Source organism: Medicago sativa, chromosome 1, assembly GCF_051527215.1.
Source record: "Medicago sativa cultivar Bolivia chromosome 1, Bolivia_mono, whole genome shotgun sequence".
NCBI lineage: Eukaryota > Viridiplantae > Streptophyta > Magnoliopsida > Fabales > Fabaceae > Medicago > Medicago sativa.
In genome coordinates this window covers 63,887,041-63,913,941 of record NC_140749.1, presented here as the reverse complement: position 1 = coordinate 63,913,941, position 26,901 = coordinate 63,887,041, and the positions used below count along the sequence as shown (strand labels likewise).

At 31.8% G+C, this 26,901-nt stretch overlaps 2 protein-coding genes, 2 long non-coding RNA genes and 1 pseudogene across 5 annotated transcripts; 3 read left to right on the top strand and 2 right to left on the bottom strand.

Annotated features, from left to right (window-relative positions):
• Window positions 1-2,137: 2,137 nt before the first annotated feature.
• Window positions 2,138-12,767, top strand: LOC146956318 (uncharacterized). The gene is made up of 14 exons (XM_085728384.1): window positions 2,138-2,300; window positions 2,523-2,784; window positions 4,966-5,140; window positions 5,922-6,005; window positions 6,121-6,362; window positions 6,580-6,796; window positions 7,030-7,109; window positions 7,415-7,499; window positions 8,798-8,929; window positions 9,029-9,142; window positions 9,236-9,283; window positions 10,245-10,329; window positions 11,958-12,014; window positions 12,154-12,767. Exons 2-14 carry the CDS (start codon window positions 2,561-2,563, stop codon window positions 12,291-12,293), a joined length of 1,683 nt encoding a protein of 560 aa, XP_085584510.1. The 5' UTR covers window positions 2,138-2,300; window positions 2,523-2,560; the 3' UTR covers window positions 12,294-12,767.
• On the bottom strand, window positions 11,519-11,801 carry LOC146956319 (uncharacterized). The gene is made up of 2 exons (XR_015020089.1): window positions 11,711-11,801; window positions 11,519-11,618 (listed from the first exon to the last, which is right to left on the bottom strand). It is a non-coding gene; the product is annotated as an uncharacterized LOC146956319 (long non-coding RNA).
• A 277-nt stretch (window positions 12,768-13,044) lies between the features above and the next one.
• Window positions 13,045-13,393, bottom strand: LOC146956317 (uncharacterized). The gene is made up of 2 exons (XR_015020090.1): window positions 13,292-13,393; window positions 13,045-13,214 (listed from the first exon to the last, which is right to left on the bottom strand). It is a non-coding gene; the product is annotated as an uncharacterized LOC146956317 (long non-coding RNA).
• A 1,887-nt stretch (window positions 13,394-15,280) lies between these two features.
• On the top strand, window positions 15,281-17,007 carry LOC146956316 (scarecrow-like protein 23 pseudogene; annotated as a pseudogene). The gene has a single exon (XR_015020087.1). The product of XR_015020087.1 is annotated as a scarecrow-like protein 23 pseudogene (transcript).
• Window positions 17,008-19,175: 2,168 nt separating this feature from the next.
• Window positions 19,176-26,648, top strand: LOC146956315 (casein kinase 1-like protein 6). Its single transcript, XM_085728367.1, has 13 exons — window positions 19,176-19,813; window positions 19,920-19,960; window positions 20,448-20,666; window positions 20,766-20,861; window positions 22,898-22,968; window positions 23,257-23,318; window positions 23,442-23,505; window positions 23,587-23,671; window positions 24,905-25,031; window positions 25,123-25,196; window positions 25,270-25,333; window positions 25,523-25,644; window positions 26,056-26,648. Exons 1-13 carry the CDS (start codon window positions 19,738-19,740, stop codon window positions 26,299-26,301), a joined length of 1,347 nt encoding a protein of 448 aa, XP_085584493.1. The 5' UTR covers window positions 19,176-19,737; the 3' UTR covers window positions 26,302-26,648.
• Window positions 26,649-26,901: the final 253 nt, after the last annotated feature.

The following is a 26,901-nucleotide window of genomic DNA, read 5'->3' as shown; positions in this document are numbered from 1 at the left end:
TAATGCCTAATATATGGTGACAAGTATTAAACACATGACCTTAACTTATAAAAATGATAGCTTAAAATTATAAATGTATAAAAAGTTATGATTAATAGTAACGATAACTTATGTATGATATGAATATCATTAATGTCTAAAAGATAGCTTAAATAGTAACGATAACTTACCTGTGATGTGAATATCATAATAAACCAATATATAAGAAAGGATGACAACTCATATATCATATATGATATGATAATAATAGTTGTGATTTTAACAATAACGAGAAAAGATGTGGAACTCGAACATGGCTATGGTGAGAATTAGAAACTAATAATTAATAATAATTAAAGAGAGAAAACAAGTGAGGACAAGAACATTATTTCATGTACGCACCTCCTCCTAGAGAAAATAGATTTCGTTGTGAAAACAATCATTTTTTTTTTTTTTTTACAAAGGAGAACATGAAAAGACTATATTTGTGGTAGGTTGAGTACAAGAGATGAAAAGTTAAAGTCTAATTTAATCATGAAAAATAAAATAAACAAAGAATGTTTTAATTTAGATTAATTATAATGGAGGGAGTACTTAAGTTTAGGTTTTAAAGCAAATATACAAAGTTTATTTTTTACATTAAAAAGGGCGGCGTTAAAGTTGAATCTAGTTTCTCGGCGGGATAAAATAACTACCAACTAATTTTTAAATGTTAAAACTAGAAATAGAACATTGTCTTCTTTTTGTTCCCTTTCCTATTTTTGATTTGATTTTTAAGAATAATAAATACAATCTCCTTTATATATTGAGTGTTGCAGAAAAAAAACATAGAAAATAACTTGCACCAACATAATGAGAATTAAGTACTTTTGTTTTTGTTTCTAACAAATAAGCTTACATGTAAAGAAAATTATTTTTTTACATCATTCATCCATTCTACGTTAAGAGATAGAAATAGAGAGAGAGTGATGTGATATATGAGATAACTAATTTAATAAGTGAAGTGATAGAAAGAGAAACATAAAAAAGAAATAACGTGTTGAATGAGTATAAGAAAAATGAAGATCTACGAATACAATAACTGTATTATAAATTCTCATTTGTTCTTGATAGCGCATTTCTTTTTGGTTTTAAGATCTACGTGGTGAAGCCCTTCGAAGGCTCAGGTGGCCATGACCCATCCCACAAAAAAAAAAATTATTTTTTTTATAGGGTAAACTATTAAAATATTTGACTTTTAATAAAATTACATTATGGCCTATCTACTTCTCCATTTCAGTATGCATTTTTTTTTTTTGGTAACAAGACTAATCAAAAAACAGCAGAAAAGGAAAAACAGCGTGATAGTATGCATTACTATCACGCTTTCAAGTCACCCATTCTAAATTTTTAAGGCATGCAATTTAATTTTTTAATAATCAATTTTGTGTTTAATGCTTATTTTTATTTTTTTAGGAAGTGTTTGATGCTTATTAAAACATAAATTTTGTGTATATACTATGTATTATAGTTTATTTTGTGGTCCATCTGAACTTGTTTTTTTTGTCAAGTAGTTTAGCGGCTAGAGAATTCACCTTAAAAGTGACTAAGTGGGGTGTCTAGGGTTCGAACCCCAACCCCTACATATATTATGCATTATCCTTTACCATGCGAGTTAAGCTCACGGGGACCATCTAAACTTGTTTTTATATGGCTCCGCCACTGGTTTCAGTGACAATACATGTTTGTTTATTAAATTTTAAAAATACCATAAAATAAATATCATTTTATATTCTTAATATAATATTAAATATTTGATCATACGATGATGAAGATCGACTCATATTTTTTAAGAAAAATGAAGATTGATTCAGTTGATAAATAGTTGACACACTTGTAAGAACGTGAGTTCAACTCTCATTGTTATGTGATAACTTTTTAACGAATTGTTAAACACATTTGTTAACGTCGTTAAACATCAAGGTCTATTTTGATCCTCGGCAAGTTTATCCAAAGAATTTAAGGATATAAAAATACAATAAAATAATAAATTATTACTTTCTTTAAGAAATAATAATATTTTTTTTGAAGGTAGAAATAATAATAATCAATAAAAGAAAAATGATTATGATTGCAAAGTTGGTGTGAAAATGGAACATGCATGATTTCCATTAATTTCAATTTCATTTTCATTCAGCAGAAAGAAAAGACAAGAACATCGCACAGAAAATCACGCGCATCTCATCCGAAAGATACAATACATCTCTTCCTCTTCCTTTCTCATTCGCCATTCGCAATTTGGATTTTACGCTTTCCGAAATGCCCCAAGCAATTCAATTCAGGTACATACATGGAAGATTATTATTATTTTTTTAAAATTTTCACTTTTTCATGTCAATTTTGGAAAAAAGATTCTGTTTTGGAAAATGGGTCATGTGCAAATTTGGTAATCGAATCTGGGTTTTGTTTTGTATGTAATTTTTTTATTTAAAAATCATATTTTTAGAAGTTATTTGTGCTACTTCTGATTTTTTTTTTTTGTAATTGGGTTTGAACATGCATAGAAGGAACAAGGAAGGTTGTTGATTATCGAGACAAAGAAATGGATTCTGCGAGGAGTTGGCTTTCGAAGTTGCAGCCTCGTGATAAAATGAAGGCGAAGAAGAGGGATGAGGATGGTAATAATGATGGAAATGGAGATTTGACTTCACCTGTGGATGATGGGTCGCTTTCTGATGTCACGAAGCAGAAGGTTGCGGCAGCAAAGCAGTATATCGAAAATCACTACAAGGAGCAAATGAAGAATCTTCAGGAGAGGAAAGAGCGGTATGATTCATTTTATTTATGTTTATGATAGATACTGAGATTTTTTATATATCTGAAAACATCGAGTAATGAGATTCGCTTGCCTTCATAGTTTTGTGCGGAGGGAAAAATATCATTAGAATTTGAGTTTGGAGGACCAATGGAGTAGAAAAACTGCAGCATTTTACTTTGAGTTTTTGGTAGTATGTGAAAAGTGCTAATTTGTGATATTCATATCATCGAGTTCTATGAACCTTGTGCCTTGTGCTATTTGTTTTTCAGCATTACTATTGCATCTTTAAATTACTGCATTATAATTCACATAGATACGAGTTGTACTGCAGAGTAGTTAAATGATTAAATCTGGCACATGGCTGGGGTTTCTCAACAACCCTGGGTGAATATTTAAATCGAGTACCGAGTCTGTAAATTGAACAGAGCTTATGCTGCCTCATTTTGAGTTCTGTTTTGTGAGAACATTTTTGCTTGTAACTCAAGTTTGACAGGGATGGTTATATTCCTTGCATGGTGTTTAGATGTTTTTTGGAGAACTATCTATAAAAGGAGTAGATCAGATGGAGAGTACTGTAGTCAAATAACTAGAGGTAGAGGAAGACACGGAACAACCAGAAGAGAAACTGTTAAGGATCTACAGATTAATGAGTTGGATAGGGATATGATATATGACAGAACATTATGGCGGCGTTTGATCCGTGTAGCCAACCCCATTTAGCGGGATACGGCTTGGTTGTTTTTGTTTTATCCATAAAAAGAGTGAGTTACTAAGTTATTATTTTCTAAATAAAAGAAACCAAGATGGTGATATGCACATGCATATTATGGATTAAAGTTATCACTCAATGATGTTTTTAAGAGGGAACTGGCTCATCATATCACTAGCTATTGCCCTATAGAAACTACAAAGTTCTAGTTTCTTAGTGGACTGTGTTGATAGTTCTAAATAAGAAATGAGTAGAGACTGGGAGAGAAAGAATAAAGTCTTTGAATTGTGATTATGGTTATATATCTTATGACATCATCACTTGAACAAGTATTTGGAATTGGAACAACTTATAAAATAGTTTATAATATGTACCAAGTTGTTATGGACTTACGCTTAGTTTACCCTAACTCCATTTTCAACTGTTGAATCAACTTATAAGCTCCTCTAAGCTATTTGGAATTTATAAGCTCCTCTAAATATAGAGTTTCTGCTGAGTTTACTGAGGTTGGTATGTATCATAGCCCTGGATAGTTCATCACAAAATGGTTCCACCTTGAGATAGGAGAACTCACCCTTGGTATGACTCTCAATCGGGTACCGGTGTGAATCATAGCTAATTCATCACTAATACATCACACGTGGTCAAGGTTAGTATAGGCCAAACTTCATCTGGAAAACCAGAATCAAGTTTAATACAGGATATTTGGGGTCAGCCATCATTTTGGATAGCCAGGGCTAAACTGCATTTGGAAGGGAATAGCTGGGGTCAAGGCTGCTAGAAGGACACAACGGCAAGACAAACTAATCCAAGGCTTTTGAGATAGGTTGAGAAAGTGGCGAACAGAAAACTCCACACTCAAAGAAACTACGAACGAGAGATTGGACTTTGTGCATTAACAGCGAGAAAATAAGTTATGGAGATAATGACATGTTTACGACAAATCCAGACTTTAGGGAACTCAACAGTAAAATAGTCACAGAGGGTGATATTGCTGTAATATCATGTTTCATGTTGTAGACTTTTAGATATGAAATGGGGGAATGGAAAAGACGAAGGTTGTGAATTGTGATTATGATTATTATTAATTATTAACAGTTGCTACACTACTACTAATCCCAATTGAATATGAAAACAAAGTATGAGATATGGAAATCGCTCCTAAAAGATAATCTAAGATATTCTAAATTACTGAAAGTTACAATTAGACAACCCAAATATTGTGTGGTATTTTCCGTATATTTAACATTTAAAATGTAGTTATGAAAGATGGATTCCTCTCAATTTTTTTTTTTTTATTGAGGTGCACTCATGATTATTGTGATAAATAATGCCTCTTTCCTCTCTCATGGTTTGAGTGCAGCATGTAAAGAGATGCTGGAACTGAAAATGTCTTTTTTCTTGAATGTTAATGTTCATTGTGTTAGTTACTCTGATAAAAGGTGCTAAAATTTTATAACACCTCACTTGCTTACAACAGTCGAACCATCTTGGAAAAGAAGTTGGCTGATGCCGAGGTCTCCGAAGAAGATCAAAACAACTTACTTAAATTTTTAGAGAAAAAGGAAACTGAATATATGCGCCTTCAAAGAGCCAAGATGGGTGTTGATGATTTTGAGTTATTGACTATGATTGGAAAAGGTGCATTTGGGGAGGTATGTTTATAATTGTATGTGATGAGAATGAGTAACATGACATGGCTGATTATGCTTTCTTCTGGTTTATGGTTATTTTCTTCTATGTATAAAGTTAAATGTAACGGTGGATCGTATTATAGTGTCTATTCATCAAAATTTGAAATCTAATCTTTTTTTTTTTCTTGGTAATTTGGTATATAATATTCATTTTGTTCGTTCTCTTGATTCATTATGTGCAACTTGATATTACCATTGATGTGATTTTGAAGAGATATACAGAATAAAATATTGTAAATTGTAATCGGTAACGTGGGCTACAAAAGCGTCTATAGCCTCGCATATTATTGTAATAATTTTTGTGATGTTTTTAGTAATAGTTTTTTTTAGGGATCTCAATATATCTTCTCTATTAAAGCCTTGCATATTATTGTAATACTAATATGGTATCATGAGTATTATTTGGGTCTATAATTGATCTTGGAATCACCCCATCTCTTACACTATATAACCTTTCTGCTTTGTTGAAATGGGATTAAATTATTGTTGAGCGAAATAATTTCTTCTCTCCACTCTCTCACAAGCTCCAAATAGATCTAGCTCACTGGTACTGAAAGAGTCTGTAGATTGCATTTTGCTGAAACATCCCTTTTTTCTTGAACCACAAGCTCATTCTTAGACTTTTCTGTGTTTAAATGCTGCCAGAATATCCCAACTGATTTTGTTTTCGTTTTTGTATGTTTCCTTTAAGTGCCTTTGTCTGAAACAATCTGTCTCTTCCTAAAATTTGAAATCGTTGCAGGTCAGAGTTTGCAGAGAGAAGACTACTGATCATGTATACGCAATGAAAAAACTAAAGAAATCAGAGATGCTTCGCAGAGGACAGGTTTACAGTCATCTGTCTTTCTATATGTTATTCAAGAGAGTGACAGTTTTTATGCATAAGTTTAATAAAGTCATCATGATTCATACTCATTCCCTTTCTCGCGATTTTTTTTTAGGTTGAACATGTCAAAGCGGAAAGGAATCTCCTCGCAGAGGTTGACAGCAATTGCATTGTCAAACTTTATTGCTCTTTCCAGGATGACGAGTATCTTTATCTTATTATGGAGTATCTACCGGGTGGAGATATGATGACTCTACTTATGAGAAAGGATACCTTGACTGAAGATGAAGCCAGATTTTATGTAGGAGAAACTGTTCTGGCTATTGAATCTATACACAAGCACAATTATATACATAGGTATACATATTTTTTTTGTTGCTTCGAATGGAGACCAGTATACCTTTAAGTTAACTTCCAGGACACACTGCTATGACTCTTATCATGATTGCTGGCAAAATCATTTTAAAATCATCCAATGCTGGAAAATGTTCGATGTACGAAGTCATGAATGGAGTCATATTTATCATGATCACTGAACAGTATAAGTTTATCTTTTCAATGTTTTGTGTTGCAGGGATATCAAGCCTGATAACTTATTACTTGATAGATATGGACACCTGAGACTGTCTGACTTTGGACTTTGTAAACCATTAGATTGTAGTACGCTTGAAGAAAAGGATTTTTCTGTGGGTCAGAATGTGAATGGATCTACACAGAGTGAGGAGCGCTCAGCTCCAAAACGCACACAACAAGAACAATTGCAAAACTGGCAAAAGAACAGGAGGACGCTTGTAAGTTTACTACTTTATGTTTTGATATTGCTTTGTTAATTGAGAGTAGTGTAGTTGCAAAACTTGATGTACCCGTTTAACCCTCTCTGCCTGCCCAACCAAAAAAAGAAAAAAAAAGAAAAAACAAATTGCTGATTTCTACTGTTGAGGGTCTCTATATGGAAACACCTTTCTTTACTTAATGTGTTTAAAATTCTGTTCCTTTTGTAATTGTGAATGTATAAATGTTCTAGGCTTATTCCACTGTTGGTACACCGGATTATATTGCGCCAGAAGTTCTTTTGAAGAAAGGGTATGGGATGGAATGTGATTGGTGAGTTTTCTGCATCTTGGCCCACTTAAACCATACTATCTGAGTTTATTCTTTTCATTCTTAACTGAGTGATATGTTTTCAGTAAGTTCCAACCTATTTTGACATTCAAATTTCTTACTTGATTACTTGTTCCGGACTTATTTCTTCCACTTTTTGTTTTGTTTCCTATTCAATAATGATATTTTTTTGAAAACATCAATCATATTGGATTTGCTCCATTTATATTGGACTTGTGAATAAACTCCAATAAGATCAGAGTTAAATGTTTTATAATGACAGAACGGTGTTGTTATTAAATTCACAGGTGGTCACTTGGTGCTATCATGTATGAAATGTTGGTGGGATATCCACCTTTTTATTCTGATGATCCAATGACAACATGTAGGAAGGTAATCTTTCTTGATCCAAATGATTCTTGCAACTAATGATTGTTTGACGTTTACTTTTGTTTTTATAACCCACTACAGGATACTTTTACTATTAATTATGACTTGTGCGGTTATTGAATTTGATTTTTTTAGATTTCAGTTAATATGTTTGTCGGCTCTTTGTATTTGTTGTTTCTTTCAAAGTCTATCATTCTACGTCAAATCGGTGGCTAGATTGTTCACAATCATTGATAAGTTCAATTTCATAAGTCCTGTTTAATATCTCTTGGCATGTTCGGTGATGGTACCTTCTTTGGACAAGACATACATGATACCAGGGATCCACTACATTGCAGTATGTACAAAATAAAATGTGTGCCATATCACATATATGATAATAGCCATGAGGCTGAAAGTACTGTCCTCTAGTCATTAATTCCTTTGGCAGAACTCTTCCTATAGTCCTTTATTTCTCTGGCCGAGTTTGCAAAATAAACTTAAACGCAACAACATATGTCTTTTTTCTCCTCTTGCCTCCGAAGCTTCTTTTACCATATCACCTGTTTCCCCTTCAGACATTTCATGTGAGCTGCCAAACTTTAATCTGTTTTCTTGTTTAAGATGGGTATCATGGGTTTGATAGTGTAGGGGATCATGACCCATTCATACTCAGATGAATCTTTAACGGTCTGTAGCCTTAACTGGTTGATCATTTAGAATTAAAAAGCAATTGCTTCTTTTCAAAAGAAATGAAACTTGTACTTGTGGACTTCAGTATCAAAAGTAAGGATGCTGGAAAAATGCTGTTGAAAGACAACCAGACTGAAACTAGCTACTTAATTCAAGATTTTCTTTTCACGAATTACTAATAGTTAAGTTTTTCTACTTCATTTTAGCATGGTATTTTTTTCATACTTCATCTGATGCATTTTGACAAGTTTAATTTTAAAATGGACTAGGCTTCTCTACGATGTTAGGTGTACACTTTCCATAATGTGCAGAATCGATCCTACCTATATTGTAATGGCGATGCTTTAGAGTGAAACCTCCTCTCTAGAGTAAGCAAGTCCAATTAACATAATAATTTAGATCCTGTTTGGTATATTCTTTTCCTATTTTATGCCACCTTCTGTTCACTATATTTCATGTTTGTTAAAGAACACAATGGAAATAGAAATGAAACAAAATGACATTTTTGTAATTAAAAGTAAAAACAAGATACGAAAAAATTTAAACAGAAACCAAACAGACGGAGTTTTTCTTTTTTAAAACAAATTTATTGAGCATGATAATTTTATCTTGGTATCTCTTTATTGCAGATAGTGAACTGGAAATCTCACTTGAAATTTCCTGATGAAGCTGGGCTATCACCTGAGGCTAAAGATCTTATCAGTAGACTTTTATGTAATGTCAACCATAGGCTGGGATCAAAAGGTGCTGATGAAATAAAGGTGTTGTACTTGTACAGTGTGTTCTTCTTTGAATTATTATATTTTTTATATTTTATATTTCAATATTGGAGTTTATCTTTATGTTGCATTCCGCTTCAGGCTCATCGGTTCTTCAAAGGTGTTGAATGGGATAAACTATATCAAATTGAAGCTGCATTTATACCTGAGGTCAATGATGAATTAGATACTCAGAATTTTGAAAAGTTTGATGAGGTATTTTAGTCTATCATTTTCTTGCTTTTGTATAGATATTTTTCTGCCATTTTCATTGTCCATTTTTTCTAATTTTACCTCTTGCACCTGCAGGCTGACAGCCAAACTCGACCGTCGTCAAAAGCTGGTCCATGGAGGAAGGTAATCTTTGATGTTCCCTCTGCTGGAAATTTTCACCAAGTTATCTGTTGAGTTGGTGTTTGAATAACCTATTATTGGTTGATATGATGATCAAGTAGTATTCTGTTAAATCCCTAAATTTTTGCAATATACGGAAAAACAAAGAAAATCAATAGTTGTCATTGTTTGTACTTTTGAATTACTTATATGGAAATTATGGTATGTCTCTACTGTTTTAAAAATTAATTTCCTTTCACTTGCATGTCCACGAGTAGGCTGCCTTTTAGTTGCTATGAGGTGAATTGATGGTTGAGAAGGTATAAACTATAGGCAGGGCCGTATAGTAGGAAATGTCTTGCTAATTCTCGAACTGGCTCGGGTTTCCCATATAAGAAATATTATTGCCCTCCTTTTTGTTTTTAGGCAGATTTTGACTTTTGAAGTCACTTGAATAATATTTAAGTGAACATGCTCTTCTTCAGATTCTTGATATGAATAAATGTATTGGTGTTGCGGTACGGCTAGAAATACTATAATAATATGTGAGAATACACTGTTATTTGAATTCTTAGGAAGCTGAAATTATGACTCTCTACTAGAGCCTAGGAACACTTATTATTGATCTTGTTAAATGTTCATGTTAATTCAATAATGTTTAACTTTCTGAATATAAAATCACTATTCAACATGTACTAGGGTTGTATGTATTTGCGCGGATATGAAATAACGACTTTATATTCAACAACACTTGTGTTAGATTTTTTGTTTAACTTCCTTTTAGCACTGGCCAACAAATATAACTTCCTCAAGTTCCAATTGTTTGTGAACTATATTAGACAACAAAATTTAATTTTTTTTCCTTCTCACTGGCTTACAGAATAGTTCTCAATCTTCAAATTTTTTAATTTCTTATGTACAGCTGTTCTCCACCCCCATCCATTTCCTTTTTCTTATTCTTTTGTTGTTTGACGGGATGTTGCAGATGCTTTCATCTAAAGACTTAAATTTTGTTGGATACACATATAAGAACTTTGAAATTGTCAACGATTATCAAGTTCCTGGGATGGGTACGTTTCTTTTTTCTCTTTCCACTCATGTATATTATTTTATATAATGTTTATTTCCTTTGAAATGTACTTTCGTTTGGGATGAAGTATATTAAGAGAAAAGGTCACTGTTAAAGATATATGTTTATTTGTTTATTCTTTTAAGATATAGAAGAAAGGAAATGCTTAGAATGACAAATTGTATTAGTCGATGTAACTATTGTTTTTACAGAAGACAATGCACCTTATTTGTTATAGATTAAAAAAAGTAATTTTTACTTTATATTTTTAAAACTGATTTTTATGAAAACTTACTTAAAAATAGTAGAAGCTATTTTGAACTCATCTGTTATAAATTAAAAGAGTAATTTTGACATTCAGCAACTTAGATATTCATTGTTAGAGATTTTCTATTTATATTTTTGGAATATTCATTGTTAGAGATTTATTTAACATAATAAAAATCACATCTTTTCAAAAAAAAAAAAAATCACATTTTTTTTTGAATTTCATTATCCAAAAATAGTCATAGCAAAATGATGAAATACTTCTTTTTTTTAAGAATAAAATGATGAAATACTTAAAATGTCTTTTTATGAGAAACTATTTAAACCAATTTCTCATCTGAAGTTTTCTTTAAAAAGTTCTTTGTTAAAATTATAACAATAAAATGAAAGACTATAAAAATCATTTAAAAAAAAAAAACCTAACCCGAACTGGCTCTATATCAGTGATTGTCGCGACCAAACATTGACTGGGATTATTGAGGTTGGTTTACGTTCGGGAATGCATCCGGGGTAACCAGGGCCTAATTCTATGAGACTATAGTGATTTAATGCATTTCTTATAGCATGGGCCATATTGTATATGGGATAATTGGAATTAAAGTTAGACGAATTTATCTAAGCCTTTTAAAACAGGTTTTGAGAGAGAAAGGATGGGTAGAACTTGTACATAGCCGATTACAAGAAAAGAATCATGCAGATAATGGCATCATTACAATAAGCTCCATATTTTGGAAACTCGACATCATAACAGTGACGAGACTGATCATAAAGTATGGCACCACCCTAGAAACGTGTTAAAGTTTTAGTGTTTAGTCTATTAGGTATAGAGGGAGAAAGAGGAACACTCAAGAATACAATTATATTCAACTTACTCGTTAAGGATAATCTAATTAAGATAAATGACATATTTTATGATAGAATAATGATATGGTAAAATATTTTTAAGATACCTTACGATTACAATGTTGGATGATCAGAAGTCCTCTAACATTGAAAGAAATGATATAATACATTTGTTGGTCACTGAACATAAATGCAAATAGAGATTAGTTAATCTACATGACTACCCGGACAACCATTATATGCAAAACTTAGTCCAGATGAAGAAATTTTACCTTATGATTCATTCCATCTTCTGTTGTTGGAAGGCCAAGATAGATCATTGGAACAATATATCAAACCACAGTTTCACATCAATGCTGTTACATGTCATTTTAGGCAGGGTTGTGGAAGATAAATTGGCAGGGTTATGTTGAAAAGTAAAATTGTTTTATTTTTGGTTTGTTTGGGGTGCTGATTAGATTTTACATTCAAGAATATATTGCACTTTTGTGTTGACTTTACCATCCTTTTGCGTTGCAGCTGAGCTGAAGAAGAAGCCCTCCAAATCAAAGAGACCATCCATTAAGTCGCTTTTCGGTAGGCTCTTACATCTTTGTGGCTATTTGATTCTTTCAAACTGTTTTCTTAGTTCATGATGCTCTATGCACATCTCTGTTTCTTGCATGTAACCATAATTCTTTTCATCGAATCATACTGGTTAACACGTATATGATAGATTCCGAGTCAGAGACGTCAGAGTTGTCTGAGGTTTCTGATACGTCTGCAAGTGATCGACCTCAAGGAAGCTTTTTGAATCTTTTGCCACCCAAGTTAGAGGCATCTCATAGTGAGAGGAATCTTACTCATAAGTCCTAACAACGCAATATCATGATCTATCCAGTCAAACAGTGTAGGTACCATAACTCATGCATATATTTGACAATTCCCGTATTCTAAATGTGACTCTCAATGCAATTCCACATTTGGATTTGTTATTGGTTACGCTAATTAATGGTTATGAGAAAAGGCAAGAAGAAAGTGCTGCGTCTTGAATCAAGTAATTAACCTCGAGCAAGCTGGCTTGGACAAGTCTTTTCTGGCAATCACAACTATTGAATTGTAAATTTCTTTCAGTTTATTGTCAAATATGCTACACTGTAAACAGATTCCTGGTGTCATTGAATTGTGGATACTCTGTAAATTTCTTACAGTTTATTGTCATTCATGTTCTCTTTTACATTAATGATAACAAAGCATTTGTCTGTAACGCTGGAGTCTAATGGTTGACAAGTAATTTTGTTGTATAAAACCTGCATTAAATTTAAATATATTACTGTTCATTTTGATACAGATCTTAAAATTCAATTTTTCTCGGTATTTATTTTCTTTTTGTACATCTAATCTAATAGTATTTTTCAGGTAGATTAGTGTTTCTATGAGAGGGTGAGAGGAGTATTTCTATGATCAAAATTGTGGTGTACTACCATTTTTGATATTGTAGAGAATTGCAGTTAATTGCTGATACAACCTTAATTTAAATCATAAAGACATCAAAAAGCATATAATATTGTGATCCAAATCACATTCATGACCTATTTTTTGAGACCCTGTATATATAATCACATTATGACTGGTTCCTTTCGCAAAGTTTGAACATTTGGTTACTTTACACACTGCACTATTTTTATTTTTTGCACTTGGAATGGTTCCGTCACGTGCTTTCCCATTCTTTAACTAAATATAGAATGATGGTATTAACCTATTCCAGTGAAGCTGTTGCATGTAAGGCAGCTAAATCTGGAAAATGTCAAAATTACATCAAAAATAGGACAGACTAAAATGACATATGCATAAGCGCTGGTGGATTTAGATACCATTTTTATTGTGCCGTGTTGTTTAAAGCATACTATACAAATCGGCAAGCTTATAAATCAATCAATAATTAGAGCAATATGTTCTTTAATGATCAAAGAGAGATCCATTTGAATAAAGACTAAGCAATAAGGTTTGTATATTAAACTGTCCTTGTAGCTTGGTAAAATAACTTATGGTCGTTCAAAGCCCCTACAGCCAAAATAAATTAACATAGACATCACTTTCACCTAAAAGGTGGTTTAATGATTAACCTTATAAAATTAATATATTAATAGTTTAATCAAAGGCTTACGGAAGGTGTTAATCCAGTGGTTTTGTTAGGCATTTGGTATATCTTATTACTCAAATATAAACTTTTTTTACCACTCTAAACAGTTCTAACGACAAGACTAAAAATATTCTCAATGGATTTGGATTCACTATAAACTTTTTTTTTTTTGTGTGTACAGGTAGTGGTATATTCCTACACTGGTTAAATATAAGATGCCGATACGTTCTAGTAATATAGAAAAGTGCAAACGTCCCTCTTCAACCGTTAAGCCATGTATGATTAATATTAAAAGGAGGAAATTAGGTGTTCATTAATATATGTGTTATTTGTCTTTTTTGGTAACAATAGGTGTTATTTCACTTATTTGTCTTTGTTCATCAATTATAATATATTAGGCTGATTAGTTTTTTCAATTAAGCTAGAATTTAAGAGATCCTATTCATATTAATGAAAACACAGTTTATGTAAAGAATTATGTTATGGAAAATCAATGTGCATCAAGGATCTTAAGAGAACATGCACACAGATATTTACGTGGGTCAAGACTTCTTATCTATGTCAACATAAACGTCTCGACCAACTTTTTTCATTATCTCGAATATGATTACAACTCAATCCAAATTATGAATCATTCTACAAACACTCATTCAAGAGTTAAAAAAAAAAATGATAAAGTTTTATAAGACCTCCTATTTATAGAAGATGATAATAGCTTCGTATTGCAGTTCTTCTACCTCTCATACTTAACATTCTTCGTCTTATCCATCTTTTAGATTGAAATTTTTCGTTGAATCATAATAACTCTTGTGTTGATTTTCTTGCCAACTTGGATCACCGTTGCTCCTCCTTCTCTTGGACGATTCTTCAATCTCCTTGTTCATCTTTAGCTCACAAGCTTCGGTTTGATGTAATGGAAATGGACTACCCCTAGATTTGTTTTGCAGTCTTTTGTAGTTTCCTTCTATCCTAAAAAAAACTTTCATTTATGAATGTGGCATAATAAGTACTAATTATCTCACATTTTCAAAAAAATTTCACTTCATGATAGTTCTCCAAAAATATAAATTATTCTTTCAATCTCTTGAATCATACACCATCTTGTCACTATTATAAACAAAAATCTACATTTTAGATTTATTAAATAAATAATATATGTAGTCTATATTATAAACCACATGCATTATCTATTCAATGAATTTAAAAAGTTGATTTTTGCTTATAATAATGACAAGATGATATATCTAGTTTTGAATATCCACTCTTTGCATTAATAATTATTGTTGTTTAAAATTTGTAATTGATTTCCTAACCAATTATGATATGAGAATAGTAAATACAACACACGAATGTCTAAATATAAGTTTTTTAGTATTATTGTCGAAAAGAAGTTGATAAAAATTTTTTAAAAAAAAATGTAGTATCAAAAGCTTGATAACGTTAGCTTCATTACTTTAATTAGTTAATATAATTATAATTAATATAATAATGGGAAAATCACTGCCAATTCGAGGTGTAATGATTAACTTCTAGTGACTTGTCTTTTTCCAAATGTCTTGATTATGCCGGCCATCAACAGGAATTGGCAAAGCTTATTGAGTCTATTGACAACACCACAATTCTATTTAATTTATTAGTTTTATAAATTTAATTATTTGATCATGAAACTTTCCCTTATAAAGTAACATAATCCTCTTCTTGAAAACCCTCTCTCACATTCACACTCCAACTCATCATTTTTTTTTTCTTTTTCTTTGTATTTTGTTTTGCTACATATTAATTTTCATAACATAGTAGCTATAGATTTTAAGCATTAATTTGATATCTTTGTTTCTATGATGAAAGTAGGATTTGAAGTCCTTCATGCAAATCCAAACATGATTCATCCACACATGCATGAAACATGGGACTATACAATCATTGCAAATGACTTATTATTGCCACCTCCAATCCAAACAAATCCTTATCCAAAACCACCAACAGAAAATCACTCCCTAAACTTGGGAGGACAGAATAATGAGGTGAGTGATTGGGTTGAACACATTACTAAACACTTTGTTGAAGATCAATTACCACAAAACACTTCTGATAATAATAGTTACAATAATCTTCAACAAATTCAAACAAACACCTCAGATTTAATTCAAAACCATAATAGTAATAGTGGTTATGAATGTGATCAAGGGTTGAATTTGATAACCCTTCTAATGGAATGTGCAGTGGCAATTTCAGTTGAAAATCATGGTGAGGCTCATAGAATGTTACTAGAGTTAACACAATTAGCTTCACCTTACAAAACTTCATGTGCTGAACGTGTTGTTGCTTATTTTGCAAAAGCTATGATTAGTAGAGTGATGAATACATGGCTTGGAGCATGTTCTCCTTTGATTGATCATAGAACCATTCATTCTTCTCTACAAGTGTTCAACAATATTTCCCCTTTCATCAAATTTTCACATTTCACTTCAAACCAAGCAATTCTCGAAGCCGTGAACCGTTGTAATAGCATTCATATCATTGATTTGGATATCATGCAAGGGCTTCAATGGCCTGCTTTTTTTCACATACTCGCGACTCGAATGGAGGGTCGGCCTTCAGTTCGAATGACCGGGATGGGAGCATCGATGGAACTTCTTGTTGAGACGGGGAAAAATCTTTCGAATTTTGCAAGAAGGCTCGGTTTGTGTTTAGAGTTTTACCCTATAGCATGTAAATTTGGTGAAGTTGTTGATGTTTCCATGTTACAAATTAGGCCTAATGAGACACTTGCAGTTCATTGGTTGCAACATTCTTTGTATGATTCAACTGGACCTGATTGGAAAACTTTGAGACTTCTTGAAGAATTGGAACCAAAAATCATAACTTTGGTAGAACAAGATGTTAACATTGGAGGGTCATTTTTGGACCGTTTTGTTGGTTCATTGCATTACTATTCCACCCTTTTTGATTCACTTGGATCATATTTGCATAGTGATGATTCTAACAGGAACATTGTTGAACATGGTCTTCTATCTAAAGAGATCAACAATATATTAGCAATTGGTGGACCTAAGAGAAGTGGTGAAGAAAAGTTTAGGCTTTGGAGAAGTGAACTTGTTGCAAGAAATAGTTTTGAGCAGGTTCCAATGAGTGCTAATTCAATGGCTCAAGCACAGTTGATATTGAACATGTATTCACCAGCTCATGGTTATAGTCTTGCTCAAGTTGATGGCATGTTAAGGCTTGGTTGGAAAGATACTAGTTTGTATACTGCTTCTTGTTGGACTTGTAGAACTTCTAGGTAGCTTTGTTCAAGGTTGTAAGGTTTTTGAGTTTCTTAATTTGTTTGTTTTGAGGTAGATAATTGAGTTGTAAATTGAGCAAATTTAGTAGAAGTTATTTGATTGTAAACAATTATTATGTAACCATATATACATGATTTATTTATACATGTTTAAATTTAAAGGAGTTCATATGTACCAATTTTTTTTAAAGGAGTTCGAGTTCTATAGAATAAAAAAAGCATCACGGTATGTGTGTCTAAGTGACTCAAATTTATGCTTGTGATCAAGCAAGTGTATCTCCACAGGAGTGTTAACGTGTTGTTGGAACCACTTTAGACTTTTATGTGCAATCAACTTGAGTTCACCTTCTTTACCTTCGTAACCAAGCAATCACCCTCACATCACATGGTTGAAAATGTTGTAGATTTACTTAAGAGAAAAGACGATGACGATTGAAAATATTATTTCAATTTAAAGGTATTTTGATTATTTTGGAGTGTAATTGGACATTTAGGCAGTGTTATTAGAAAAAAATTCGTATTTTATTTTGTGCACATATTTTTTCATATAACTTACTTCTTATTTTTTTTTTTTTACAAATATATATATATAATATTTCTATAATATAAACTTTTTTTTTGAAGAAATATTTCTATAATATAAACTATCAACCGTGTAAATGAGAGTATAAGACATGAAAAAATGCCGACAATAAATAAACATACTTTAGTCAAGAAATAAAATAAAATATTTATGATTTAATGAACTTAGCTCAATTGATAGGAATATTGTATTATACATGCAGGAGTCGAGATTTGAACCCTGAATACCTCACTTATTCTTCTTAAAAAAAAAGTGAAAATTATTTAGTTTCCTTAAAAAAAATATTTTGTTTCATCACCATTTTTTTTTTCAAAAAATGTGAAAATGGTTACATGTGAATAATATCCGAGTCAAAATAGTTTATTAACTTTCACATAAAAAATTACTTTCGATGCATTTTGTATGATAAAAATAGTTTTTTTAACAAAAAAGAGAGTTATTGTCTAACTTTTTTAATTTTTTGACAAAAAAGGAAAGTTTAATGGGCAGGATTCGAACCTTAACCTCTGTATATAATATTATGCAATCTTTTACCACCTGAGATACAGTCACGCAACGTTATCGTCCAGTTTTTATTATTTGAAATAAAATAGATAAAGTTACTTAAATAGAAAGACAAAATAATAGTGAAAGAATAAAAGTTACCCAAAAAGATAAAGAAGAAAGCCATCCTCAATACTTTATCCTTACACAAACAAAAGTCATGACCATCATCAAATGCTTTGACAAATAAAAAGAAGAAAATTGACTTGAGAATCAAATACACAAAAAGTGGATAAAGAAAAAATATATTAAAAAACAATAAAAATAGCTTTTGTCTACTATTGTGACAGCCCAAAGGCGGAGAAGGAAACTGATAACCTTCAATCCTCATGTTACTGACTTTTCTCTAAAAAATCTAATTGTGAAAAAAAAATTAAAACATTTGAAATTTATTTTAAAACACTTAAATACATTTCATTATGAGTTTTTTTTCTTATGATTCTTAATTTAATTGCTTATTATTAAATCTATAATCTTTTTAGGTGAAATTTTAATCTATAAGTTTTTAAATTATAGACGCATATCTATAAATAAAAACTTAACTTAATTGGTAGATATAATGCATTGTAATATGTAAGGGTTGTAATTTGAACTTTGACATCTCATTTATTCATTATTAAGAGATAAATTTTTAGTCACTTAACTACTAAAAAAACATTTAAAAAATTACTTATGTTTTTGTCCTTTTATGAATTACATTCTTTAAAAAAAATGAATTACATGTTATAAATAAAAAGTTTTTTCTCTCAAAAAAAATGTTATAAATAAAAAGTTTTTATCATTTTTTTTTACAAAAGTATAAAGTTTTCATCGCTTTAACGACTCATCTATATATTATATAATATGTGAGGCTCATACAAGGTGAATTTCCACTCCAACTACATTTTCTCTTTAATCGTAACTTTTTATGTGTGTAAATAGAGTATCATTTGCGAACAATTTTAGAGATTAATCTATCGAATTGGATAAAACTAAAAAGTGTGATGAAACATTTTTAGCAAAAATTCAACATTGCTAGACTTTTAGTTAAGTTCGAAGAGATCAATTGTATTGTTTCCTCTTTTAATTTTTTGCGTTAAAAATAAGAAAGGAATAAAAAAATATAGAAAATGAATTTAAAAATCAAAATTAAAAATATAAAAAAAAGACAGCCGAAAAAAGTGAGAGAAAAAACAATAATCACATTGATTCACAGAAAACAGAAGCATTATTTCTGTTGTCATTCATTCTTTGTCTTTTAACTTTCTCTCTCTTCTTTCTCTCTCTTCACACCAAACAAGACCCACTTCCTCCGTTCATCTCCAAACTTGTGAAACTACTTTTGTCTGTTCCTCTTTCATCCAGCACACCACAGATACCATCTCTTTTCCTACCTTATTCTGTTTTTCCAAAAAAAAAAAATATCATTTTTTTATTTTTTATTTTTCCCTTTGTTGTTCTTGATATTGATTATTCTGGGATGATTGGTTTTGGTTCTTTTGGGGTGAAGGAATGTAGTTGGAAAAAGTTGTTCTTTTGAATAATTCCTCATTCATGAGGATGTTTCAAATTTCTTAAATTTGATTCATTACCCCCAATTTGCATTTAATCTTGATTGTTAGATTGTGAATTTTTGTTGGGTTTGGTGAATTTTGGAAGAAAGTTAGGATTTTTATTGATTCAGGTTTAAGAATCTGTTGAAAATCAATCAATTTGGTCTTTTTTCCTTCCTCTGTTTGAATTTGTCCACAATCAAGGGCTGAATTCAATATTTGAAGGTGATTTTATCATGGATCATGTGATTGGTGGAAAGTTTAAACTTGGAAGGAAAATTGGGAGTGGTTCTTTTGGAGAGCTCTATTTAGGTTTGTTCATCTTTATTCCCTTTTTTTTGTTTTTAATTCATTTATTTGGGTACATTGTATTGTTTTGTTAATATTAACATGTTCATTCTATTGTTTCTTATATCAGCTGTTAATATACAAACTGGAGAGGAGGTGGCTGTTAAGCTGGTATGTGAAGTTCTCTTCAATCATTTGACTCATTTTTATTTTTTATTGTTGAATTCTTTTATGAATTTCTAGAATTTGGTTGATTTTTTTTTTCATGTTGGTTCTAGATGTATTATTAGGATATTATCTGAACTATTTAGGGTCAATGATGATCCATGAAATTGAGCATGCTTGCGATATCATTTATCGAAGGAAATGGCATGAGATATGTTTTAAATGTTAACTTTTGGTCAATAGGTGGATGATTGGTTCTTGAAATGAGATGTGAAATGGCACATTATGTTTATCCTCACAATTCTGTTTTGCAGCTGCTAGATGCTCACTTCGTATCATATTTTTATAATACATTTTCTGTTGCATTGTTGATCACGTTTTGCTAGTTTGTGAAAGATTTTTTTTTTGTTATCAGTTAGTGGTGGCACTTCATGTGACACACTATGTTTTTCCAATTTCCAATTGTCTCACGGTTCTGTCAAAAATATTCCAGGAATCTGTGAAGACCAGGCATCCACAGCTTCACTATGAGTCAAAACTGTATATGATTCTTCAAGGAGGAACTGGAATCCCCCACCTCAAATGGTTTGGAGTTGAGGGAGAGTACAATGTCATGGTCATCGACCTTCTTGGACCCAGTCTGGAAGATTTATTCAATTATTGTAACCGGAAATTCACTTTGAAGTCGGTGTTGATGCTTGCCGATCAATTAGTAAGTCTGTCTGTCAAGTTGGCGAAAGTTATTTAATATGGTTCTTTATATAATGGTACTAATAGCTTATTTGCCTCACACTTTTGTTTGTTTTTTCAGATTAACAGAGTTGAATACATGCATTCAAGAGGCTTTCTTCACCGAGACATAAAGCCAGACAATTTTCTGATGGGCCTCGGACGTAAAGCAAATCAAGTATGCGATTATTGTCTGTTGAAGATTTCTTGTTTTTTTTTTTTTAATTCCTTTGTCTATTGTGGGTTCAATATGCCTTTTGAAAAGTTTGATAGAGGAGTATGGGAGAAGCCTAAATTATCTATATATGATTATTATTGACCTAGAAAATAATTATGATAGGGTGTCTATAGACAAGTATAACACATGGTAGGGCCCATTTTAAGCTATTATGTTTTTTCTTTGGTATTAAATGTTCTTACTAGCATATCCAGGAGGTAACGCTGTCATATATTTTCTTGTGTGGGTTGTATGGTCATAGTTGAAGAGTCTAAATAGGAATAAATGGTAAACTAGAGTTGTGAAGAGAAGCTTAAAATCACATGATTTATGATTAAATATAAGAAAATCTTGGGAGTACATTTGTTGAGTCCCACATTGGATATGGTATGACCTGAATATTAAGAGGGGAATATTGGAGGTCATATTAATGCCACAACACAAGGTGCACAGTTTCGGCCCCTTGAATCTATCATACCAAGCGACGAAGAAATGGAGAAAGATATAAATCGTAGGATTCAAGTGAGTTGGATGAAATGGAGAAATATTTCAGTTATTTGTGTTTGAAAGGTACCTCTCAAAAGTTTGAAGGAAATAAAGTTCCAACAAGAGAAGTCAAGTGTTTTAGAGATGAGAATTTTGCAGGGGATGAGTGGACATACAAGAAAAGATATGATTGTGCAATGGAATAACACCTGTCAGGACTACGAATTTACAACCCAAGAGAGAGTAGGAAAAACACTTATTACCGAAAAAATGATAGAATCTTGTCTAACATGTGAGGAGTCTAATAGAAACCCTGGTAAAAAAAGTTGATGTTAGAAACCTTGAAAAGAACTGAGCAACAGAAAAGATGATTTTTATTGATTGAATTGAACTGAGTATATAGTTAGTGATTCAATAATAGCATCTACAGTTTCTGTATTATATTGATATTGATAGCGGCACTTCTACTTGTATCTGTTAGACATGTTAGATTCCGTTACATAGTGCAATCAAGCAACTGCAAGCTAGTCAGGTTCTTTAACTAACATTTTAGTTGCAATCAAGCAGCTGCAAGTTAGTTTTTGACAGAATGCAACGGCGTCATTTGATTCGTGGTTTTAATGGTTGTGTAGTTTGGATGATTTTGGTTTTTATTTTCCTGTCTTTGATATAAATAAAGAGTTACCCATTATAATGAGTCTTCGGCATTCAATAACATCAAAATACAAGCTTGGTTGAGTAACATTTGAATTGGCAGTGTCCTGTTTCCATGTTTGTCCTTGAGTTTTTCAAGAGTACTCTCACTTTATTCCTGGACCTTTCCTTTAAAATCCTAAGTTCACCAGTCATTTTACTTATTTTCATATCACGTCTATTGGTTTACTTCATAATCTATCATAGTAATATTTACTTTTTGGGAGGGTGTGTTTCTCCTTTAGTTCAATGACTTACGCTGTAGATACTGTTGCCGTTCATAGCATAGATCCCTGCACGACAAATTTAGGAAATAAATGTACTGCCCTTGAGTATAATGTTGAGTTGGTCTTACTTGAGAAAATGTCTGCTTTGACATGTGCACACATTTTGGCATGCAAGTGACTTTATGTTGGTATCAGTTTATTGATTTCATCGTGGCATACCAACCATACAGTGCTAATTATAACATGATTAACTTCTAGTGAGACTAGATTACCTAGCGTTAACACGATAAAATGAAGCCTAAACTTAACCGTTTGTATCCTTTAAAAGACTTCATTTTGTAGTCTCCTTGTTGGTCAAAGCAATTGGTTTCTTTAAGGGTGGGAATTTCTTAATCGTTGGATATGCTAAGTTTGTACAGCACGTTGAGTTAATATTCTTTCCATTTTTTATTTTATTTTATGGATGTTATAGGAGTGTTTCTGTTTGTCTATCTTTTATTTCAATTTTTTATTTATTTTAATAAATTTTTATTCTCTTGTCCAAAACTAAATATAATCGACTGATACATCACACTCTGTATCTCATTTCAGGTGTATGCCATTGACTTCGGCCTTGCGAAAAAATATAGGGATCTTCAGACTCATAGGCACATACCGTACAGGTTGGTTTTGTGATCATAATTTTAGGAGGGAGCAATATTAGGTTAAGCTAAACAATTAGGCAAACTAAACCTTATATTGCTTAATAATTGCTTAGTTTTTTTTAATTTTTTTTTCTACGCATTTGCATCCCTTTAACAGGCTGTTATGCCATTTTTTTTACTGGAAATCACTACCTAAATGTAGATAATATTTTAGTATACTTTAACTAAAACAGTATCAAACTTGGTCCCACAAATTCCCATTGATCTCAATATATTTTGTAAGTGATATTTTTCTTCTTTGCTTAGGGAAAATAAGAACCTTACAGGCACGGCACGCTATGCAAGTGTCAACACCCATCTTGGAATCGGTAAGTGATATTTTATGCTGGTTTGTTACTTTCTCGGTTAGGACTATTCAGTTCAAAATGAATTATTACATTATTAGGACTGAATGTGTTTTCTATATACTAATTGTGTGATTGTGGTGGCAGAACAAAGTCGAAGGGATGATCTGGAATCTCTTGGTTATGTGCTAATGTATTTCTTAAGAGGAAGGTTAGTTAATTGACAAACGCATCTACAACTTTATAGTTTATTCACACTATCAACTTTGTTTCATACTTTTTCCTTTTTCAGTCTTCCCTGGCAAGGACTGAGGGCTGGAAACAAAAAGCAAAAATACGATAAAATCAGTGAGACGAAGGTATCAACTCCAATAGAGGTAATTATGACTTGACTTCCTGCATCTGTCAGTTTTTTTTTTTTTATATTTTTTTAATGAAATTAAATTAATACCAGTTATTGAGCACTATTGCATGTTTCTTGTTTATTAGAAATTGGAATTAACTAAACACTCTCAAGTTGATGTTTGCTTTTTTAATTATTTACCTATATTTCCTGCATTCAACTGTTGGCACTTAGGGTGTGTTTGGATGGAGTGTTTAGGAGGGGAGGGGAAGGGAGGGGAGAGTTTACTTTTCATTTTTAAATTACGGACACTATGAAATTTTTTTTTAAAAAGTTAACATATTAACATGATAAACGATCATGTAATATTTCAATCACACTCAGTGGCGTAGCCAGAAACTTTGAATAGTGGGGGCACTATATATAAATTTGTAGCATAGCCATCATCTTAAATAATTTGGATCTTAAACAATATAGACGTCGATGTACAATACTAACTTAGAGGTCGATACCAATTTAGAGTTGTCATTTTGGTCTCTAAATATATGGCGTGTTATCACTAAAATATTTGAATTTTATCAAAACTATGAGCATATCTTCAAATGTTTCATTTGTTATTAATTGTATAGACCAAATTGATTAGTGAAAAATATATATAAAGATTAACTTAGCTAACTAAAGACACATTTAAAAATTAAAATGACTAATAAAAACTAAGGTTTGTTTTTGGTAATTTTAATAGAAATTATTAATAACCCATTTTAATTCAAAACCTTCAAGTTTTTCCATAATATAACATTACATAATCATCATACATTAATTATTAGGAAAATGAAACCAACACAACAGAAAGTGTTGAGAGATGCAGCCAAGCGTTTTTGTTTAAAGGCTCCATAACATCTTTAGGAATGCTTGGTAAAACTTTTTACTAAATATTATACATAAATATATAATATATGTATTAGTGTGTATATATGTAATGCATGAAGCAACTTTCAAAAATTAGTGGGGGCACAAGCCCACAGATAGCTTAACGTGGCTCCGCCACTGATCACACTTAATTTATTTTAGAAAAACATGTTCTATAGTCCGTAATTTGAAAAAGAAAAGTAAACCCTCCCCTCCCTTCCCCCTCCTAAACCCTCAATCCAAACACACCCTAAAATGTTATTTTCATAAAACTTTCCTCTTCATTTCCCTTCTGTCTCATGTAAAATCTTAATTTTATCGCTCTTGTTGATAGAATTACGTGCTTTTATAAAAATAGGTGCTCTGTAAATCATATCCCTCTGAGTTTGTATCATACTTCCACTATTGCCGTTCGTTGAGGTTTGAGGACAAACCAGATTATTCATATTTAAAGAGACTTTTCCGAGACCTTTTTATTCGAGAAGGTATGTTACCCAAAATAATGTGGAAAATGCATTCAGTATATTTTGCTGGAAATTCGGTGGTTGTGAATTGACGTGGGCATTGATCATGCAGGCTATCAATTTGACTATGTTTTTGACTGGACTGTATTGAAGTATCCACAGAGTAGTGGCAGCTCTAGAGGACGGGTTAGTATTTTATCTATAGATCTTGTTGTTTTACATTTTTGTTGGTCGCTTACTGTGGTTGTTGTAACGACAGCATGGCACTGGCAAGGCAGCTATGCATGCAGCTACACCAGTACATAAAGCACAAAAGATTCCAGGTCTGTTGTCTTTCAGCTGAATAAGAATGAAATTCGGTATCCTGCTAATATGTGCTGTGACAGAAAATAAATGTTTGAACTGAAAGCATTCAACTGAAGTTATCTTTTTCGTTGTTCTCATCAATAGTAAAAATATTGTACTGTTTTCAAAGTCTGTTGTATAATATTTGTTCATGCTATTTGTTTCAGTTGGGAGAGAGATTCGGGAGAAATTATCTGGTGCTGTTGTTGAAGCATTCACCCAGAGGAACCGCGCAAATTCTAGCCCTCATCACGGTGAACACACCAGACATAGGACTTATGATGATGTGGTAATACTCTTTCACAACAATAAGAATTTTTAAATCATCATATGAAGTTTTCAAATGAGAATGTTGTTTCCTGTTTGGTTTGACAAGACGTTTTCTAGTTCCATTTCATGTTTTTTCACATAATTACAAAAATGTCCCTTTTTTTTACCTTGTTTACCATTTGTAAATATTTGTACTTGAAATTATAAGCACGATAAAATATTGCTTTCACCGTTTTATTTACAAATCTAAAAATTAAGTAATGAAGTGAAAGAAAACAAGTCTGTTTTTAATAATTTACAATGAGAACAGAAAGTGTTTTGTCAAATCAAACAAACGTATTCTCTTAATATTTAGTCAAGTCTTGAGTGTAACTATGCATTTGTTTATTGAGTTATTATTCTTATGTTTAACGTTATCTTATATTAACAGCACTATGCCCAACACAATTCAACTCGATATGGAAGCAGTTCAAGAAGAGCCATGGTATCATCAAAGCCAAATTCCTCAGGTGACCATTCTGGCAGGATGGCCACAAGTGGGGGCCGTCCATCTGGCGCACATAGAGTTCAACCTGTGTATGATACGAAACAAGCAACTTTTGCTCGCAATGGGTCTATGAGAGGCCACCGTGATGATCCTCTGAGGAGCTTTGAGCTCCTCACTATCAGGAAGTAATCTCAAGGGTGTGTTATTTTGTTCTTCATTTCTAAATTTTGGCACACCTGGGATTTCAAGAAGCCTTATGGAAAGAAACAAAAGATTCAAGTTCATGGATATTAATGAATTACCATTGAGGTCACAATGGCATGACATCCCGACATCATTTCTAGATCCCCTCAGAAGATTTCTTAGCAGCTTTAATGTGTTCTTATAACGCGTCAAAGATGTAATTCAAAGAAAAGATTATTTTTATAAATAAGTATTGTACTGTATGAAACTTGAGTTGTAGCAAGTTTTGTGGATATGCAATGTTATTTGTGGATATGCAATGTTAATTGTTGACAGTGAATGTAGTTTAACAAGGCTACTGTGCTGAATGATCGATGATGTTATTTAAAGCAACGAATGATATGGTGCTGTAGGATTAAAAAACCGAGTTACCATATTCATAGCAATTAAAAATAAAAAAAATTATGTACCATTGCTGAATTATTATTATTTTTGTTAAAACAAGCCACTTCAACGGTTGAGTACTTTAGTGCTGCATAACATTCTGAGTTCTCGACGGCAATTGAATTTATGAAAATAAAAATAATTTCTGTCATAGAATGTTCG

Coding starts and splice junctions, on each gene's coding strand:
- LOC146956315 (XM_085728367.1), top strand. CDS start 19,738: ATGGATCATGTGATTGGTGGAAAGTTTAAACTTGGAAGGAAAATTGGG. Junction 20,862..22,897: donor TCGGACGTAAAGCAAATCAA/GTATGCGATTAT, acceptor ATCTCATTTCAG/GTGTATGCCATTGACTTCGG. Junction 25,197..25,269: donor GTGGCAGCTCTAGAGGACGG/GTTAGTATTTTA, acceptor TTGTAACGACAG/CATGGCACTGGCAAGGCAGC.
- LOC146956318 (XM_085728384.1), top strand. CDS start 2,561: ATGGATTCTGCGAGGAGTTGGCTTTCGAAGTTGCAGCCTCGTGATAAA. Junction 6,363..6,579: donor AAGCACAATTATATACATAG/GTATACATATTT, acceptor TTTGTGTTGCAG/GGATATCAAGCCTGATAACT. Junction 9,143..9,235: donor ATTTTGAAAAGTTTGATGAG/GTATTTTAGTCT, acceptor TTGCACCTGCAG/GCTGACAGCCAAACTCGACC.